We start from the raw sequence: 18,676 nt of genomic DNA on the forward strand, positions 1-18,676 counted from the left end.
ACTGTTCAATGTAATGAAACATTTCTATGTTAGACCCCAAACGTGTTACTTGGGAGATGAGGAAGCTGGAATTGGGAAGGAACAACACAGCAGGATTTCCCCAAAACGTTCTTTGGTAACAAAAACCTTGACTGTAAAATCAATCTCTAGAAGTATAAACACAAACATTTATTTAGAAATAAGCATAATTACATAACGATTTGTCAAGACGACGAGTGCACATTAGGTGTGATGAGTATTTTTTGTTTATACAGAATTACTCTAAAATGCGAAAGAAGTTTAATGAAACTCTTTAAATGTCATATATGCTTTGAAAGACACTTTAATAACGACAAGTGAACCACACAATCATTGATGAGCTCATAGGGATGCATCAGTCACAGGATTTACTAGTATCTACAAATATCTTAAATAGGGGATATTTGTAGCAGATTGTGCATAATTCGTTTGACAAGCAACCAATTTGAGTGGAATCATGTGTTAAGTACAGGTTAAATCAATCATTACTATTTTAAAACATGCGCAGTAAAAATAGGAATCATATGACTATATTATAAATGTAATTAAATGACAGAAAACTTTATTGCTATAAAATAACTGTCAATACAAATAGCAATTTTCTGCAGTGTGTGTAAAGATGTTCAGTCTTTATTACTCACTTACGTTAAAAGTAAACAATAATGCTTTGTTTTATCTGCAGATGAAAAGCTTAATTAACATCTTAAAACTGATAAAGTTACTTCTAAAAATCTTGAGTCTAGGTCATTTTGAGATCTCCTCTGCAATATACAGTATATAACTATTCTTCTCCGTCCCTGTGAGATCTTGGTGTGAACTTCAGTGTGATGGGCACCTTAGGCTGAAAAATTACATTCATCTCAAGAGGGATCTGAAAACAAATACACAAAAAAAGCATTTATCTCTGTGTTTAAATATGAACAATGCATCACTTAATAGATGTAAATACTAAACAATGACATTAGTGGTGCCTGTGAACCAACCTGCGTCTCTTTACATGTTTCCACAGTGAAGTTTTGAAGCAGCTTCACGACAAGAAGTTTCATGATCATCAGAGCAAATCTCATTCCAATGCAATTTCGGGGCCCGAGTCCAAAAGGCATGAAAGCATACTGGTTAACCTCTGACTTACTCTCTGGACTGAACCTTCAGAGAAATATCACACACATTCAGTTTTGCAAATTCTATGAAATACAGCGTGTGCACAACATGTTTTCAAACACAGAAGTCAATATCTGCAAATAAAAAAATGTAATTCATCTTTTTAAAGAATAAGAAGTGCTTTTAATTAATGGGTCGAAATTAAAATGAAAAAAAACCTTTTCATCTTGTACAAACAAATTGAAGATAAATACGTGAAAAACATCTGGCTGACGATTATTGGTTTTACTGAAAAAATTTGATTTTCTATCCTTAAAAACATTTGGAAAATTAAATGGAATGAACATGAGTGGATGTGAATGGATTTGCTCACTTTCCTCACAATTAAATGGTTCTGAAAACTGCAGGTTTATCATTTAAATGAATGTTGTTATGATGCAATTAAACTTCCGTTAGCTAGATGAAACACATCACCTCTCTGGTCTGAACTCATCGGGGGATTCCCAGAGTTGTGGGTCACGGTTTAACACATATGTAGGAATTCCAACCAGAGTGCCCTGGGGTATGGTGACGCCATTGAGCTCTACAGTTTTCTTACAGGTCCTCTCTAAGCGTGGGAAAGTAGGAAAAAGTCGCAGCGATTCATTGACGGCCATTTCCAAGAAATCCATTTTCATTAATGCATCATATGTGACAGGCATCTGTGAAATCAAAAAAACAAAATACTGTTCTCTTAACTCTGCCTTAAACTTTCTCCATACAAGCTGTGTACAGTTTACTCACATTGAGGGGAAAGTTTGTATCAATCTCCTCAACCAGCTGTTGCAGACAGTCTGGATTAGTTGCGAGATTATAGAGGAGGAAGCTCAGAGTTGTACTTGTTGTCTCATAACCTCCCAGGATGAAAACAAAGGACTGAGAGAGGATCTCATGGTCGGTAAGACCTATCAAGTCCAGATAAAGGAAATGTGAAAGCAGAAGAAATCTCGGATTGTGACGACGTGCGTCTGAAATTCTGTATTTTCTCTCAAACCTTTAATTGGTTGTTCACTTGTGGTGTCCACAGCTTGTTCATCAGATATTTGACTCTGGATCATGAGCTTTAGAAAGTCTACCCGCCCCTAAAGAATAAAGATAAGTCATTAATATCTTTACAAAATTTAAAAGTCATTCTTTAAAATCTGTGGCTGTTAAAGAGTGAAATAGTGACAAACCTACATTGGATTCTTTGTTGTGCTCGTCTTTTATCTTTCTCAGAGCATTGTAGAAAAAATCCATAGATGACTTTGAGAAAAGAGTTATACCCATTTTGGACAAGAGAATTGCAACGGAGGGAAAAAAAGCTGAAATATAAAAGGAAAAAAAAACTTTCAAAATGTAATCTTGAACTGAACGGTTTTGATTAATTCATTTAAATCGTCAATCAAAACTATTATTTTAAATGACATACTTAATATCAAAATGAATGGACTGAACAGACTGAACTGGAAAAACTTCTTAATATTGGTAACAAACGGGTCATCAGGGTTGTTTAAGGAGTCAATGTCAACACTGAAAGAAGAGCTGGTGACAACATCCAAACTGTATGGTGCGACAGCACTGTCAAGAAACATGTGAAATCTCATAAATGTGGTATTCAGTCATACAGAGAAAACATACATGAATACTGTACATCTACTGCTGCTCGGATGTCCACAACTTGTCACATTACAATCATTGTTAAAGGTTTTACAATCGCTTTTTGTGAAGATAAGACACATCATGTTTATTATATTTTAAATGAACACGGATTGTCAAACATACTCTTTAATTTTAACTGGCTGCTCCTGGTCTCTCTTCAGCATATTTTTTATAAAACGCTCAGCATGTATCTCCGCTGTAGGAAATATCTGGAACATATTCACAGCATAACATATTAATATATTACTGTTAACTACACTACAAATCAGCACAATATGTGAAAAGTCAACATCATGTGTTGTGTGAACATAAGTGATATTAAAAGGCTTTACCTCCTTAAGTCGACCGCTTGTGAAATATGGGGAGAGAGAACTACGGATTCTTCTCCATCTCTCATCTTTAACTAAAGTTATTCCATCAGCAAAAAGGCCGGCCACGCTTTCATTTGTTTCCTGAAATATAAAGAAGTGGTGATCTTTAAAGGGCCTTAAATGCAGCCTTAGCTGTTTCTGAAATGTATTTTTCAGAAAATGTGTATTTTGATGATTGTGAGGATGGGTTTACCCTTCTGTTGGTGAAGGTGGAATAGCATTCTTTCACCATAACAGCTTTGATCATTTCCAGATCAGTGATCATTAATATTGGGAGTCTTCCATCAAAGATCCTGTAAGTAAGAAAAATATATATACAGTCAGGTCCATAAATATTGGGACATCGACACACTTCTAACATTTTCGGCTCAGCTTTAATTTGAGGGTATTTACATCCAAATCAGGTGAACGGTGAAGGAATTACAACAGTTTGCAGGTGGTATGCTTAGAATCATGAGCAGTTCCTTTCCTTCTCCATACTCTTCTCTTCCCATCACTCTGGTACAAGTTGATCTTGGTCTCATCTGTCCATAGGATGTTGTTCCAGAACTGTGAAGGCTTTTTTAGATGTCGTTTGGCAAACTCTAATCTGGCCTTACTGTTTTTGAGGCTCACCAATGGTTTACATCTTGTGGTGAACCCTCTGTATTCACTCTGGTGAAGTCTTCTCTTGATTGTTGACTTTGACACTCATACACATACCACCTGGAGAGTGTTCTTGATCTGGCCAACTGTTGTGAAGGGTGTTTTCTTCACCAGGGAAAGAATTCTTAGGTCATCCACCACAATTGTTTTCTGTGGGCTTCCGGGTCTTTTGGTGATGCTGAGCTCAACGGTGCGTTCCTTCTTTTTAAGAATGTTCCAAACAGTTGTTTTGTCCACGCCTAATGTTTTTGCCATCTCTCTGATGGGTTTGTTTTGTTTTTTCAGCCTAATGATGGCATGCTTCACTGATAGTGACAGCTCTTTGGATCTCATCTTGACAGTTGACAGCAACAGATTCCAAATGCAAATAGCACACTTGAAATGAACTCTGGACCTGTAATTGGGATAGTGAGGGAATAACACACACCTGGCCATGGAACAGCTGAGAAGCCAATTGTCCCATTACTCTTGGTCCCTTAACAAGTGGGAGACACATATGCAAACTGTTGTAATTCCTACACCGTTCACCTGATTTGGATGTAAATACCCTCAAATTAAAGCTGACAGTCTGCAGTTGAAGCAAATCTGGTTCGTTTCATTTAAAATCTATTGTGGTGGTGTATAGAGCCAAACATGTTAGAATTGTGTCGATGTCCCAATATTTATGGACCTGACTGTATATGGGTTAACAGTAATATTGATCAGGTTTGGAGGTTTCCTGTGTAATAAGGTCACAGCAACGTCATATCACAGTACATATAGTTCTTGACAGATCTTTATTTAGGCTACTATACATTTCTATATTATATGATATGCTGCATTTCCTTTTATATTTATATTTAAATATTAAATGGCTTTTTCAGAGGCAAAACTGAATTTACCCATGTTTTATGCGCCCCTTAAGGCATCTTAACTGAATATGACTTTCTTCTTGAAGAATAATGCAGTCGGAGTTATAATACCACATATCATTTCACTTCCAAGCGATAGAATTGGGGGTAATTTTTTGAAGCTCCAAAAAGTGCATCCATCGTTCCAAGAAGTGCTCGACACACAGCTCTGTGGTCTAAACAAAGGTCTTTTGAAGCGAATCAATGTGTTTGTTTGAGAGAAATATCCATATTGACAGTGCTATTAACATTAATGTCTAACATCTGTTATCCCTCGGCTGCGCTTTAACCAGAAGCTTGTTTTCCAGCAAATGATGGTGACGAAGGCTTGGAAGAAAAATGATACATGGTATTATAACTCCGACTGCATTATTCTTCTAAAAGAAAGTCATATTCAGTCAAGAGGATGCCTTGACGGCGAGTAAAACATTCGGAAATTAAGTATCCCTTGAAAACACTGGAATTCCAAATGCATAAATGTATAAAATGAAACATTATTGTACACTGTAAAAATGACAACAAACTTGATTTAAATATGCAAAAAATATATATAAAAAAATTATATCATATATATGATTATATTTAAATCAGTTAGTAAATGCTTGAATGGTACTCACCCCCACATCTTTCCATATTTCTTTGCACACTCCATATCGAAATTGCAAAGACCCTAAATTACATTTGTATAAATACAATGAAAATAAAGAAGCTTTTCTGTGTCTTTTTGTTAATTTATGTTTGACTCTTCACATTTTCTTTTAAAATAGTAAATAATAAAACACCCACTTTTCGATATGAGAGAAATGTGCCAAGGAATGGCCAAGGCCTTGGTCCTGGAATTCCCAGTTTGTTGAAAATCCCATGTGGCCAGACACCATAACTACAATGACAGAATAATCATACGTAAACAAACCACAAATTCACTGAGATCCATAGCAGTAATAGCCATTTATGGAATACTATCCAGTATTGTCACGTGTTCATGTTAGTTTCTGTGGACATTTAGTTTGTTCCTTTTATGAGTCGCTGTTTCCTGTCCTGTATTGTAGTCCTTTGTAGTTCTTTTGTTCATTGGCCCTTTGTGAATGATCTTTACATGTGTTTCTTGTTACAAAATTAGAATAACCATCACTTTATCAGTAAACGCATCAACAACTCATAAAGCCTAAAAATTCCCTTTGGCCAAGCTAAAATTAAATTATAAATGATTAATGTATACTGTGTGTATTTTGTAAATATTTATAGTTTGCAGTTATGAGGATTTGATGGGTTAGTTTTTCTTTAATCACATCAAAATTTGTTCTTTATTCATTTTTGTCTGTAAGATGTCCAGAAGAGTAAGTGTGAAGCACTTTATTCATGCTTTGTCCATGAACATCATCTCCATCAGATGTATCCCAATCCAATAAATCAGGGTGTTGGGAGTGCATTTGTTAACATTGATGAAATGGTGTTAAGATAACTGAGTTGTGTCAAAAACTTCACTCCACTTGTCTTAGATAATATGTTTTTAAAAGCCAAATTATCATTTTTTTGTTTGTGTTTATTGACATTCACGCATTTGGCAGACGTTTAAATCCAAAGTGATTTACATTCCATTATACTATGCATTTGTTTCTGAGTATGTTCTCTCCCTGGGATGGAACCCATGACTTTGGCGTTCCTAACGCAATGCTCTAACCGCTTGACTTCATGAAAGCCAAAGTGAAACTTCTCTAGATTTCATGTCAGGTAGTTTTGGGCATTTTAAGATGATAACTGACCATAGATTTCTACAAAAATAACTGGATTAAGCTCCGTTTTTTAAACCTAAACAGTAAAACTTGACGACCTATTGATGAAACAGGTATTTGTTTAATTATTACAGCTTAAATCAAAACAATGCAATTGCAGTTTGATTGACATTAATTGGAATACACAATAAAAAAACATGATTTTTGAGTTTTTTAAACATAGTCATCTTATTTTGGAACCAAACTCTTCATATGGATTACCTTAGTTTTGTACCTTGTTTTGTTTAGTTTAGTTTTATCTGTAAATGATAGATAATACGTGTGATCAATAGCAGCAACCGTACACTTAACATGACATCCTAGAATTAGACCCACTGAATGCATCAACTGGATGTCAGCGCATACTTACATAAACAGAAGGGTTATGAGCAGCACCACCAAGGTCCAGGTCACGGATACAGATGACAGATCGATCATTGCGTCTTTCGTTGACTCGTCCAGCAAGTGTGATTGTAGTTTTCACTGTAGCGTCCTGACTCACGTCACTCCTGTGGCTTTAAATTTATAGAAGTCAAGCATTGAATCATGCGGGTGTGGGCGTGGTTTACAGGTGAGCATGAGGACCATATAAGGCAGGAATCAACAGGTATACATGCATCTTCTTTTATGACTGTTAAGAGCCTATCATTGTTAACTGTAATGTAGCTGTTATTGAGATGACGTATGTCCACAGTTGAGGACAAAATCACAAAACGATGAATGCATCCGAGAAATTTGTTTCTAACGAACGCAGTTTATTTTCAGGGTATTAAAACATCACAACGACATTACTCACCTTTAAAGAGACTGTAAAGTCCGAGTGCGACTTCTGAGATTTTACAGTGCACTTCCTCTTTTTCTTGTTGTGTCGATTTCAAAACGTCATCCTAAAAACATTGGATAGTGCGCCACCCACAGGACTAAACAATAATATCTGTTTTCTTCAGACGCTTCAAATTAATGATATTAAATTGTGACCCAGTCTGTGAAGACCAGGTTAGTCTCAAAATCTAATTATGATAGTAAGCATCAACGTTGGACTTCAACATTTATTTAATCGCTTTATCTTTGACATGGTCTCATGCACATGAATTTATTACGTTTTACATCTTATGCAAACAGACCGAAGAGTATAAATGGTAAAATTATAACCTAGATGTCAGAATGTGTGACCGCAAGCAATGACACAATTGCACCGAAGCACATCACAACACATCTGGCCGCTCACCATCTGATTTTACAGAGATGAAGAACTAAAGCTACTGTCCTCTGACAGCCTTGATACAGTATGTTTCTTGCTGGTGAGTCTATACAGAATATACTAAAACACTTTGACGTTTGTTCCCAGAGCTCCGTGCTTCATTATCCGTGAATCAGATCTGCCAAGTGCGTATATGTAAATGTTTCAAACATACTATAATGAAATTTACCTGAAGAAAGAGTAAATCTGTCTTATATATAAAATACTTTACTTCATCTTTCTGCTGTATCCACCAACAGTAATTCCTTTATCAACAGCGTACAGTGCGCCCCCTGTTGGACAAAATATAAAAACTCTATCGTGACCCCTGATTCTTCAATTGATTTAACAAAAAAGAAATTATATTTTAATAATACTTAAATTGTAAAAAAATGAAATTATACAGTCACATTCACATTATGAAGTCATTTAAAATGTCAAAAAACTGATTTGTGAAAGCCTACACCATATCATTTTAAGGGTTATATTAAGGCTAAATCAAATCAGTAGGGTAAATATGCTTTAAATGGCACTTTAAAGGGATAGTTTAGCCAAAACGAATATTCTGTCATCATTCACTCACCCTCAAATTGTTCCAAATTGGTATAACTTACTTTGGGGATGGGGGAGTAAATGATAACAGAATGTTACGGAATTGTCATTTTTCGATTCAAATGGAATCTTTAAACATCTGTAAACTTCATATTCAATATATTTTTTTAATGATCTTGCTAGAAAAAGTATTTTTATTATTTTTGTCCTTTCAAGTCAAGTCAACTTTATTTATAAAAGCGCTTTTTACCATTTTCATTGTAATAAATCAGCTGTTCATAAAACATTTAAAGTTATACAATTACAAACAAAAAAGATAAAAACACAGAAGACAGAACGACACACACCGGTTCAAACAAACCCACATACAAAACATGGACTCACAACTCCACACTCACAATATACACACGTATCGTAGTGGTGTTTTTAAAGTGTGGTTTTATTAATAGTAGTTTTCAATCTAGTGCATGAGAAGGAGCCTAGAAATCATGACAAGCTGACCCCATTAAAACACCATCAACATCCCACATTCGTATGAAATTATTCTGTAGCATCATTTACATTTTAGATTCTTTAAAATCCAACACACAGTTTTCCTTTTAATAATGCATTTATTACAATAGCAAAAATACAAAGCAAACGACAAAGTTACAGAGAGGAGCTCAAGGCTCATAAAATCACAAGTGACTTAACTGCACCAATGTATATTACAATAGCTTAATTAAATATAATGTAAACATAATGTTTGAGACCAAACTAATCTGAGTTATTAGAAGCGTGATCACAATTACATTTAACTTTTTTTGTGATTACATGATATCTAAACATGATGTCTTCTAGATCATTTTACTAAAATGTGACAACTCTTTTAGCTTTATTCTCCGTCCCTGTGAGATCTTGGTGTGAACTTCAGTGTGATGGGCACCTTAGGCTGAAAAATGACATTCATCTCAAGAGGGATCTGAAAACAAATACACAAAAAAAAGCATTTATCTCTGTGTTTAAATATGAACAATGCATCACTTAATAGATGTAAATACTAAACAATGACATTAGTGGTGCCTGTGAACCAACCTGCGTCTCTTTACATGTTTCCACAGTGAAGTTTTGAAGCAGCTTCACGACAAGAAGTTTCATGATCATCAGAGCAAATCTCATTCCAATGCAATTTCGGGGCCCGAGTCCAAAAGGCATGAAAGCATACTGGTTAACCTCTGACTTACTCTCTGGACTGAACCTTCAGAGAAATATCACACACATTCAGTTTTGCAAATTCTATGTAATACAGCGTGTGCACAACATATATTAATATGTTATGCTGTGAATATGTTCCAGATGTTTCCTACAGTGGAGATACATGCTGAGCGTTTTATAAAAAATATGCTGAAGAGAGACCAGGAGCAGCCAGTTAAAATTAAAGAGTATGTTTGACAATCCGTGTTCATTTAAAATATAATAAACATGATGTGTCTTATCTTCACAAAAAGCGATTGTAAAACCTTTAACAATGATTGTAATGTGACAAGTTGTGGACATCCGAGCAGCAGTAGATGTACAGTATTCATGTATGTTTTCTCTGTATGACTGAATACCACATTTATGAGATTTCACATGTTTCTTGACAGTGCTGTCGCACCATACAGTTTGGATGTAGTCACCAGCTCTTCTTTCAGTGTTGACATTGACTCCATAAACAACCCTGATGACCACACATTCAGTTTTGCAAATTCTATGAAATACAGCGTGTGCACAACATGTTTTCAAACACAGAAGTGAATATCTGCAAATAATAAAATGTAATTCATCTTTTTAAAGAATAACAAGTGCTTTTAATTAATGGGACGAAATTAAAATAAAAAAAAACCTTGTTTACTCATTTCTCTGATACTGAAAGCACTTTGTCTCGCTCCAGCGTTATCTATTCACTTTACCATTTCTGCATCATCTTGTAAAAACACCTTGAAGATAATCATACGTGAAAAACATCTGGCTGACGATTACTGGTTTTACTCAAAAATCTTGATTTGTATCCTTAAACACATTTGGAAATTTAAATGGAATGAACATGAGTGGATTTGATTGGATTTGCTCACTTTCCTCACAATTAAATGGTTCTGAAAACTGCAGGTTTATCATTTAAATGAATGTTATTATGATGCAATTAAACTTCCGTTTGCTAGATGAAACACATCACCTCTGTGGTCTGAACTCATCGGGGGATTCCCAGAGTTGTGGGTCACGGTTTAACACATATGTAGGAATTCCAACCAGAGTGCCCTGGGGTATGGTGACGCCATTGAGCTCTACAGTTTTCTTACAGGTCCTCTCTAAGCGTGGGGCAGTGGGAAGAAGTCGCATCGATTCATTGACGGCCATTTCCAAGGAATCCATTTTCATTAATGCATCATATGTGACAGGCATCTGTGAAATAAAACAAAAACAAAATACTGTTCTCTTAACTCTGCCTTAAACTTTCTCCATACAAGCTGTGTACAGTTTACTCACATTGAGGGGAAAGTTTGTATCAATCTCCTCAACCAGCTGTTGCAGACAGTCTGGATTAGTTGCGAGATTATAGAGGAGGAAGCTCAGAGTTGTACTTGTTGTCTCATAACCTCCCACGATGAAAACGATGGACTGAGAGAGGATCTCATGGTCGGTAAGACCTATCAAGTCCAGAAAAAGGAAATGTGAAAGCAGAAGAAATCTCGGATTGTGACGGCGTGCGTCTGAAATTCTGTATTTTCTCTCAAACCTTTAATTGGTTGTTCACTCGTGGTGTCCACAGCTTGTTCATCAGATATTTGACTCTGGATCATGAGCTTTAGAAAGTCTACCCGCCCCTAAAGAATAAAGATAAGTCATTAATATCTTTACAAAATATAAAAGTCATTCTTTAAAATCTGTGGCTGTTAAAGAGTGAAATAGTGACAAACCTACATTGGATTCTTTGTTGTGCTCGTCTTTTATCTTTCTCAGAGCATTGTAGAAAAAATCCATAGATGACTTTGAAAAGAGAGTTATACCCATTTTGGACAAGAGAATTGCAACGGAGGGAAAAAAAGCTGAAATAAAAAAGGAAAAAAAAACTTTCAAAATGTAATCTTGAACTGAACGGTTTTGATTAATTCATTTAAATCGTCAATCAAAACTATTATTTTAAATGACATACTTAATATCAAAATGAATGGACTGAACGGAGAGAAAAACTTCTTAATATTGGTAACAAACGGATCATCAGGGTTGTTTATGGAGTCAATGTCAACACTGAAAGAAGAGCTGGTGACAACATCCAAACTGTATGGTGCGACAGCACTGTCAAGAAACATGTGAAATCTCATAAATGTGGTATTCAGTCATACAGAGAAAACATACATGAATACTGTACATCTACTGCTGCTCGGATGTCCACAACTTGTCACATTACAATCATTGTTAAAGGTTTTACAATCGCTTTTTGTGAAGATAAGACACATCATGTTTATTATATTTTAAATGAACACAGATTGTCAAACATACTCTTTAATTTTAACTGGCTGCTCCTGGTCTCTCTTCAGCATATTTTTTATAAAACGCTCAGCATGTATCTCCGCTGTAGGAAACATCTGGAACATATTCACAGCATAACATATTAATATATTACTGTTAACTACACTACAAATCAGCACAATATGTGAAAAGTCAACATCATGTGTTGTGTGAACATAAGTGATATTAAAAGGCTTTACCTCCTTAAGTCGACCGCTTGTGAAATATGGGGAGAGAGAACTACGGATTCTTCTCCATCTCTCATCTTTAACTAAAGATATTCCATCAGCTAAAGGGCCGGCCACGCTTTCATTTGTTTCCTGAAATATAAAGAAGTGGTGATCTTTAAAGGGCCTTAAATGCAGCCTTAGCTGTATGGAAATTTATTTTTCAGAAAATGTGTATTTTGATGATTGTGAGGATGGGTTTACCCTTCTGTTGGTGAAGGTGGAATAGCATTCTTTCACCATAACAGCTTTGATCATTTCCAGATCAGTGATCATTAATATTGGGAGTCTTCCATCAAAGATCCTGTAAGCAAAAAAAACATACAGTAATATTGATCAGGTTTAGAGGTTTCCTGTGTAATAAGGTCAGGGCAACGGCATATCACAGTACATATAGTTCTTGACAGATCTTTATTTAGGCTACTATACATTTCAATATTATATGATATGCTGCATTTCCTTTTATATTTATATTTGAATATTAAATGAATATTAAATGAATATTAAATGAATTAATCAATTAAATCAGTTAGTTAATGCTTGAATGGTACTCACCCCCACATCTTTCCATATTTCTCTGCACACTCCATATCGAAATTGCAAAGACCCTAAAATACATTTGTATAAATTCAATGAAAATCAAGAAGCTTTTCTGTTTCTTTTTGCTAATTTATGTTTGACTCTTGACTCATTTTATTTTACAATAGTAAATAATGAAACACCTACTTTTCGATATGAGAGAAATGTGCCAAGGAATGGCCAAGGCCTTGGTCCTGGAATTCCCAGTTTGTTGAAAAACCCATGTGGCCAGACACCATAACTACAATGACAGAATAATCAGACGTAAACAAACCACAAACTCACTGAGATCCATAGCAGTAATAGCCATTTATGGAATACAATCCAGTATTGTCACGTGTTCATGTTAGTTTCTGTGGACATTTAGTTTGTTCCTTTTATGAGTCGCTGTTTCCTGTCCTGTATTGTAGTCCTTTGTAGTTATTCTGTTCATTGGCCCTTTGTTAATGATCTTTCCACGTGTTTCTTTTTACAAAATTAGAATAACCATCACTTTCCCCTTCTAATCGTACACGGTTGGTCATTAAAGCTGTGTAGACATATAAGCAGGTAAAGTAAAGACAGTGTTATACATCTGGAAAAGGACAATGATATGATTTTTAAAATGTTTCAGTGTTTGACAAAGTTCGCTTTATCTTCATTTCCAGATATTAATTGTAAGAACTTAACAAGATGCTTTGCATTTTGTTTTAAACCACACAGGCTTTCGTGTGAAATGCAAATTATGTTTGACCAAAAAATTAACTGTGATAAGAGTACAACAAGACCGAAGCGTCATTATATTTTTATTTAAGAAAATACGCTTTTGTAATGTTTAACCAATTACAGCTAATAATTCACTTTTTGCAACACAACCCATATTTGAAAAAACAAATCTTCCCTCATTAAGCCTAATCCTCCAACACTGAAAATGGCTCTATCTCTTTGATCATGTCCACTAATGCCTCAAAAATTCCCTTTGGCCAAGCTAAAAATAAATTATAAATGATTAATGTATACTGTGTGTATTTTGTAAATATTTATAGTGTGCCGTTTTTAGGATTATAGGGGTTAATATTTCTTTAATCACATCAAAATTTGTTCTTTATTCACTTTTGTCTGTAAGATGTCCAGAAGAGTAAGTGTGAAGCACTTTATTCATGCTTTGTCTATGAACATCATCTCCATCAGATGTATCCCAATCCAATAAATCAGGGTGTTGGGAGTGCATTTGTTAACATTGATGAAATGGTGTTAAGATAACTGAGTTGTCTCAAAAACTTCACTCCACTTGTCTTAGATAATATGTTTTTAAAAGCCAAATTATCATTTTTTTGTTTGTGTTTATTGACATTCACACATTTGGCAGACGTTGTTTCGGAGTATGTTCACTCCCTGGGATGGAACCCATGACTTTGTCGTTCCTAACGCAATGCTCTAACCGCTTGACTTCATGAAAGCCAAAGTGAAACTTCTCTAGATTTCATGTCAGGTAGTTTTGGGCATTTTAAGATGATAACTGACCATAGATTTCTACAAAAATAACTGGATTAATTTCCGTTTTTAAACCTACATAGTAAAACTCAACCAACTATTCATAAAACAGGTTTTTGTTATTACAGCTTAAATCAAAACAAAGCAATTGCAGATTGATTGACATTAATTGGAATGCCTGATAAAAAACATGAGTTATCTCATTTTGGAACCAAGCTTTCATATGGATTACCTTAGTTTTGTACCTTGTTTTGCCTAGATTTATTTAATATAATATAATTTTCACTACAAAATCATCACAAACTAAAAATATTGAGATCCAATATTTATCAGCTATCTGTAAATGATAATACAATACCGTTTGATCAATAAAATAAATAATAGAACAATAAAAGCAACCGTTAACTTAACATGACATCCAGAATCCATAGATATTAACAAATATATTAAAATATAACCTAGAATAAGACCCACTGAGTGCATTAAATGGATGTCAGCGCATACTTACCAGTGTTGTGCAAGTTACTTCCAAACTGTAATACATTACAGATTACTTGTTACTGTTATTTAAAGGTAATCCCTTACCCTACACAATATTACTAATATTACTGAATTGTAATACGTTACATGACTCCTGTATTACTTTTGAGTTACTTTCACCAAAATAACTACATAAGTAGAACTAAACATTCTGAATAAAAATCTTTGTATTTTTGTAAATTTCAAAATACAAAATACTTTTTGCCAATAAACCACTTTATTCGACTGCTGATCTTTTTGATTAACTAGGCTGTACAAAAAAATAAAAAAAATACTGTGATTAAATGCATTAAAAATACCAAATACTGTTACAAATTAATCGTATTTTGTATTTCAAAAGGATGTATTTGAAAGATCTAATAAGGAGGTTGATTGGCACAAAGTATTTAGTTTGAAATTCCACAAATACTAAGATTAAACACATTTATTTACAAAAAATAAAAAGTATTTAAATACAAAATAGTCCCATCCCATCACTGAACTAGATGATATAGAATTCTAGCTGTTCATCATTTAAACGTTATCTTACCTTGTCATTGGTGCTGGTCACAGAGATCTTGGTAACTAGCTTCCTGAAAGCAGCCCAATGACCCCTCAAAACCCAAACAAACGTAATGAAAACCAGCCCAATTATTTTCTGGTGTCAAATCAAAGTTAAGAACAGCCAAAAGACGTTTCTATCGCTGTTTTTGCTTATCTGAATGGTTTCCTGGGTATTGTATATATTTTTTGTTCTGTTTTGGGGGATTTAGGAAAGCAAAACTTCTGGGTCACCTTTGACTACCATTATGGTCTTTTCTGCTATGATAAATGATACCAAAGAATTTCAGTTCCTAACATTCTGCCAAATATATTTGTGTTCAACCGAATAAAGACATTTATACACGTTTGGAACAACTAGACGGTGAGTAATCCATAACAATTCAATTCAAGTTTATTTATATAGCGCTTTTCACAATGTGTATTGTTTCAAAGCAGCTTTACAGGGGCAAACAGGAAAAACAGAAAAGTTAAAACACAGCACAGTGCATGGTATTTATACAACGAGTAAGATCATTCTAATAAATAATATCTAATTAATAAATAAATAAATGAATGAATGCAGTCTCCCGGTGAGCAGGCCAACACTGCCCTGCTCTGGCGAGGAACCCAAACTCCAATGATTGATTAATGGAGAAAAAAACCTCGGGAGAAACCAGGCTCAACCGGGAGGGCCAGATCCTCTCTGACGTGTCATAGCTGCACTCAAACTGGTGACATGTGATTTAAGTTTAGCATTTAATACCAAGTATTGTAACTTCAGAACAGAATTTTTTGGGTTGGGTGTCCCTTTAAAAAACATCCCATGTGTGCTCGAGGACACCCACGGTGTTTTCTGATCGTAAGACATGCAAAAAGTTCCTCTCATACAGAGACTGAAAACATCCCAGCCGGAGGGAGATGAATGACACCACACGGGTCTATTCACGAACAGGATCCTAGAACTTACTCAATTTTTGAGTTGAGTTGTTAATGTCTCGTGGGCGAAAAGTGTGTTGTAACGCAAGCGTTAATGAACATGTACCGAGTCAAATATTACTGAAAATTGATTAGTAATACCTTTGCATTGCAGCAAAACGTAATATGTTACTGTAATACATTACTTTTGTAACGCATTGCTCCCAAAACACAAATACTTACATAAACAGAAGGGTTATGAGCAGCACCACCAAGGTCCAGGTCACGGATACAGAAGACAGATCAATCATTGCGTCTTTCGTTGACTCGTCCAGCAAGTGTGATTGTAGTTTTCACTGTAGCGTCCTGACTCACGTCACTCCTGTGGCTTTAAATTTATAGAAGTCAAGCATTGAATCATGCGGGTGTGGGCGTGGTTTACAGGTGAGCATGAGGACCATATAAGGCAGGAATCAACAGGTATACATGTATCTTCGTTTATGACTGTTAAGAGCCTATCATCAGGGTTCGTACGGTCATGAAAAACCTGGAATAGTCATGGAATTTTAAAATGGCATTTTCCAGGCCTGGAAAAGTTTTGGAAAAGTAATGGAAATTTGTTTTTTAAAATATCCGTGTACTTGAATTTGTTTAATTGATAATATTGGTTTTCAAATTGCAATCATTTTTTCGTTCGAGCGATCAGTCACATCACGTGACATGTTCTCTGCGTGGGGCAAAATAAACAATGTTGGGAAAATGTCGCTTTAATAATGTTTGGCTTCAATCTGAAAAGTATAAGGCATGGCTTGAGAAAGACCAGGACCCGGGACAAGCAAAATGTAGACTTTGCCATAAAACATTCGACGTCTCGAACATGGGAGAAGCAATCCTGTCTAGCCATGCTAAAGGTGCAAAGCACCAGTCTGCCGCTGGCTTTTTCACCCAGGTGACTACGTCGTGACTTCCCTCTCCTCCACCACAAAGCAAGGGACCATTTTGCCCTCACTGCAGAGGTACTGTTGGCCCTAAAACTGGCTAATTCTCACTATTCTTACATGAAGACATAAGCCAGTCATGTTTTTTTCCGGTCATGTTCCCCGACAGTCAGATAGCTGCAAGATTTACATGCGGTGGACGCAAGTGCTCATATATGTGTCATTTTGGACTGGCTCCTTATTTTAAGAAACTGACTTTGGCTAGTGTATCAAAGCAACGAGAATATGTCATGTTATTTGAAGAATGCCTGAATCACTATTTACAGGCCAAACATTTAGACATGCATGTCAGGCTATGGGCCGGGTCCGAGGTGAAGACTAAATACATCGGCTCAGAGTTTATGGGCCATTCATCAGCTCAAAATCAACAACTTGCTTTCTGAGATCGGAATCAAGAATCTTGTCCAAATCTCAATGGACGTTAATTGGAAAGTATTTGAAACTCTCCAGAAGCAAGTGCAGAAGTCACTAATCAACATAGGTTCGTGCGGGTTGCACATACTACACAATGCGTTCAGATATGGATGTAAATCTGCTGCCTTTCCTTTCTGATGACATGTACAAACTGATTAAAGGTAAGAATAAACATGGATTGTGTGATTTGCTAATGTTTTATTGTACACATTGCAGTAATTAGAAATGCACGCAAATCTATTAAATTACATTTTTTCTGTCATTTTTTTTCATTTTGCAACTTATCTAGAGCAAGATATTGCATAAGTTTAAGTAGGTTTAAAAAGAACAGCGCGTTGTTGTGTTTCGAAATGCGAGACACGCGGCAATGAAATAAATTAAACGCAAAGTCTATGTATATAAGTTTGAAAAGCCTTTATTTAAACTTGGCTATCCATAAAAAAATGCCAACATGTTTCAGCCTCTGTGGCCTTCTTCAGGGCAAATTTAACAGCATTTTTATGCCCTGAAGAAGGCCACAGAGGCCGACACATGTTGGCATGTTTTTAATGGATAGCCAAGTTTAGTTAAAGGCTTTTTAAACTTCTATTCATTGTGAATGCCTCAGAACTACTGTTTATTAATTATGAATATTAACCTTTAAGTCATGGAAAAGTCATGGAATGTAATGGTAAAAATGTGTACGAACCCTGTATCATTGTTAACTGTACGTAACTGTTATTGAGATGACGTATGTCCACAGTTGAGGACCAAATCACAAAACGATGAATGCATCCGAGAAATTTGTTTCTAACGAACGCAGTTTATTTTCAGGGTATTAAAACATCACAACGACATTACTCACCTTTAAAGAGACTGTAAGAGATTTTACAGTGCACTTCCTCTTTTTCTTGTTGTGTCGATTTAAACAACAGTCTATGATTTCAACACTTCCTCCTAAAAACATTGGATAGTGCGCCACCCACAGGACTAAACAATAATATCTGTTTTAAGATATTAAGACGATTCAAATTAATGATATTAAATTGTGACCCAGTCTGTGAAAACCAGGTTAGTCTCAAAATCTAATTATGAGGTGACTGGCATCAATGTTTGATTTCAACAATTAATTTAATCGCTTTAATCAATATTAAAGATATCAAAGTTATTTTTATTGATATATATTTTATTATGTAGGATGGTTTCACGTGGAAAACCACAGTTAATCACAA

General features: G+C 35.3%; 2 protein-coding genes and 1 long non-coding RNA gene across 5 annotated transcripts; 1 reads left to right on the forward strand and 2 right to left on the reverse strand.

Annotated features, from left to right (window-relative positions):
• Positions 1–306: 306 nt before the first annotated feature.
• Positions 307–7,384, reverse strand: LOC130426693 (cytochrome P450 3A40-like). Of its 2 annotated transcripts, none has more exons than XM_056753596.1 (14): positions 7,274–7,384; positions 6,848–6,992; positions 5,492–5,585; positions 5,323–5,375; positions 3,364–3,463; positions 3,132–3,251; positions 2,923–3,008; positions 2,570–2,718; positions 2,338–2,462; positions 2,153–2,240; positions 1,903–2,063; positions 1,594–1,820; positions 1,002–1,164; positions 307–889 (listed from the first exon to the last, which is right to left on the reverse strand). In XM_056753596.1, exons 2-14 carry the CDS (start codon positions 6,913–6,915, stop codon positions 800–802), a joined length of 1,524 nt encoding a protein of 507 aa, XP_056609574.1. In that variant the 5' UTR covers positions 6,916–6,992; positions 7,274–7,384; the 3' UTR covers positions 307–799. The 2 variants fall into 2 exon arrangements, with proteins under 2 accessions (XP_056609574.1, XP_056609575.1); XM_056753597.1 differs by having other exon boundaries at positions 6,848–6,986; positions 7,274–7,353.
• Positions 7,385–8,690: 1,306 nt separating this feature from the next.
• LOC130426694 (cytochrome P450 3A40-like) lies at positions 8,691–18,406 on the reverse strand. 2 transcript variants are annotated; one of them, XM_056753598.1, is made up of 14 exons: positions 18,310–18,406; positions 16,297–16,441; positions 12,751–12,844; positions 12,580–12,632; positions 12,229–12,328; positions 11,998–12,117; positions 11,789–11,874; positions 11,442–11,584; positions 11,210–11,334; positions 11,025–11,112; positions 10,775–10,935; positions 10,464–10,690; positions 9,344–9,506; positions 8,691–9,230 (listed from the first exon to the last, which is right to left on the reverse strand). In XM_056753598.1, exons 2-14 carry the CDS (start codon positions 16,362–16,364, stop codon positions 9,144–9,146), a joined length of 1,515 nt encoding a protein of 504 aa, XP_056609576.1. In that variant the 5' UTR covers positions 16,365–16,441; positions 18,310–18,406; the 3' UTR covers positions 8,691–9,143. The 2 variants fall into 2 exon arrangements, with proteins under 2 accessions (XP_056609576.1, XP_056609577.1); XM_056753599.1 differs by having other exon boundaries at positions 16,297–16,435; positions 18,310–18,398.
• LOC130426695 (uncharacterized) lies at positions 9,516–10,145 on the forward strand. Its single transcript, XR_008907217.1, has 2 exons — positions 9,516–9,690; positions 9,895–10,145. It is a non-coding gene; the product is annotated as an uncharacterized LOC130426695 (long non-coding RNA).
• Positions 18,407–18,676: the final 270 nt, after the last annotated feature.

The sequence above is a fragment of the Triplophysa dalaica genome, chromosome 7, assembly GCF_015846415.1.
Source record: "Triplophysa dalaica isolate WHDGS20190420 chromosome 7, ASM1584641v1, whole genome shotgun sequence".
Classification (NCBI taxonomy): domain Eukaryota; kingdom Metazoa; phylum Chordata; class Actinopteri; order Cypriniformes; family Nemacheilidae; genus Triplophysa; species Triplophysa dalaica.

Coding starts and splice junctions, on each gene's coding strand:
- LOC130426693 (XM_056753596.1), bottom strand. CDS start 6,915: ATGATCGATCTGTCATCTGTATCCGTGACCTGGACCTTGGTGGTGCTG. Junction 5,376..5,491: donor CATTTCTCTCATATCGAAAA/GTGGGTGTTTTA, acceptor AATGTAATTTAG/GGTCTTTGCAATTTCGATAT. Junction 2,064..2,152: donor AAGTGAACAACCAATTAAAG/GTTTGAGAGAAA, acceptor TGGACTTGATAG/GTCTTACCGACCATGAGATC.
- LOC130426694 (XM_056753598.1), bottom strand. CDS start 16,364: ATGATTGATCTGTCTTCTGTATCCGTGACCTGGACCTTGGTGGTGCTG. Junction 12,118..12,228: donor CCACCTTCACCAACAGAAGG/GTAAACCCATCC, acceptor TTTATATTTCAG/GAAACAAATGAAAGCGTGGC. Junction 10,936..11,024: donor GAGTGAACAACCAATTAAAG/GTTTGAGAGAAA, acceptor TGGACTTGATAG/GTCTTACCGACCATGAGATC.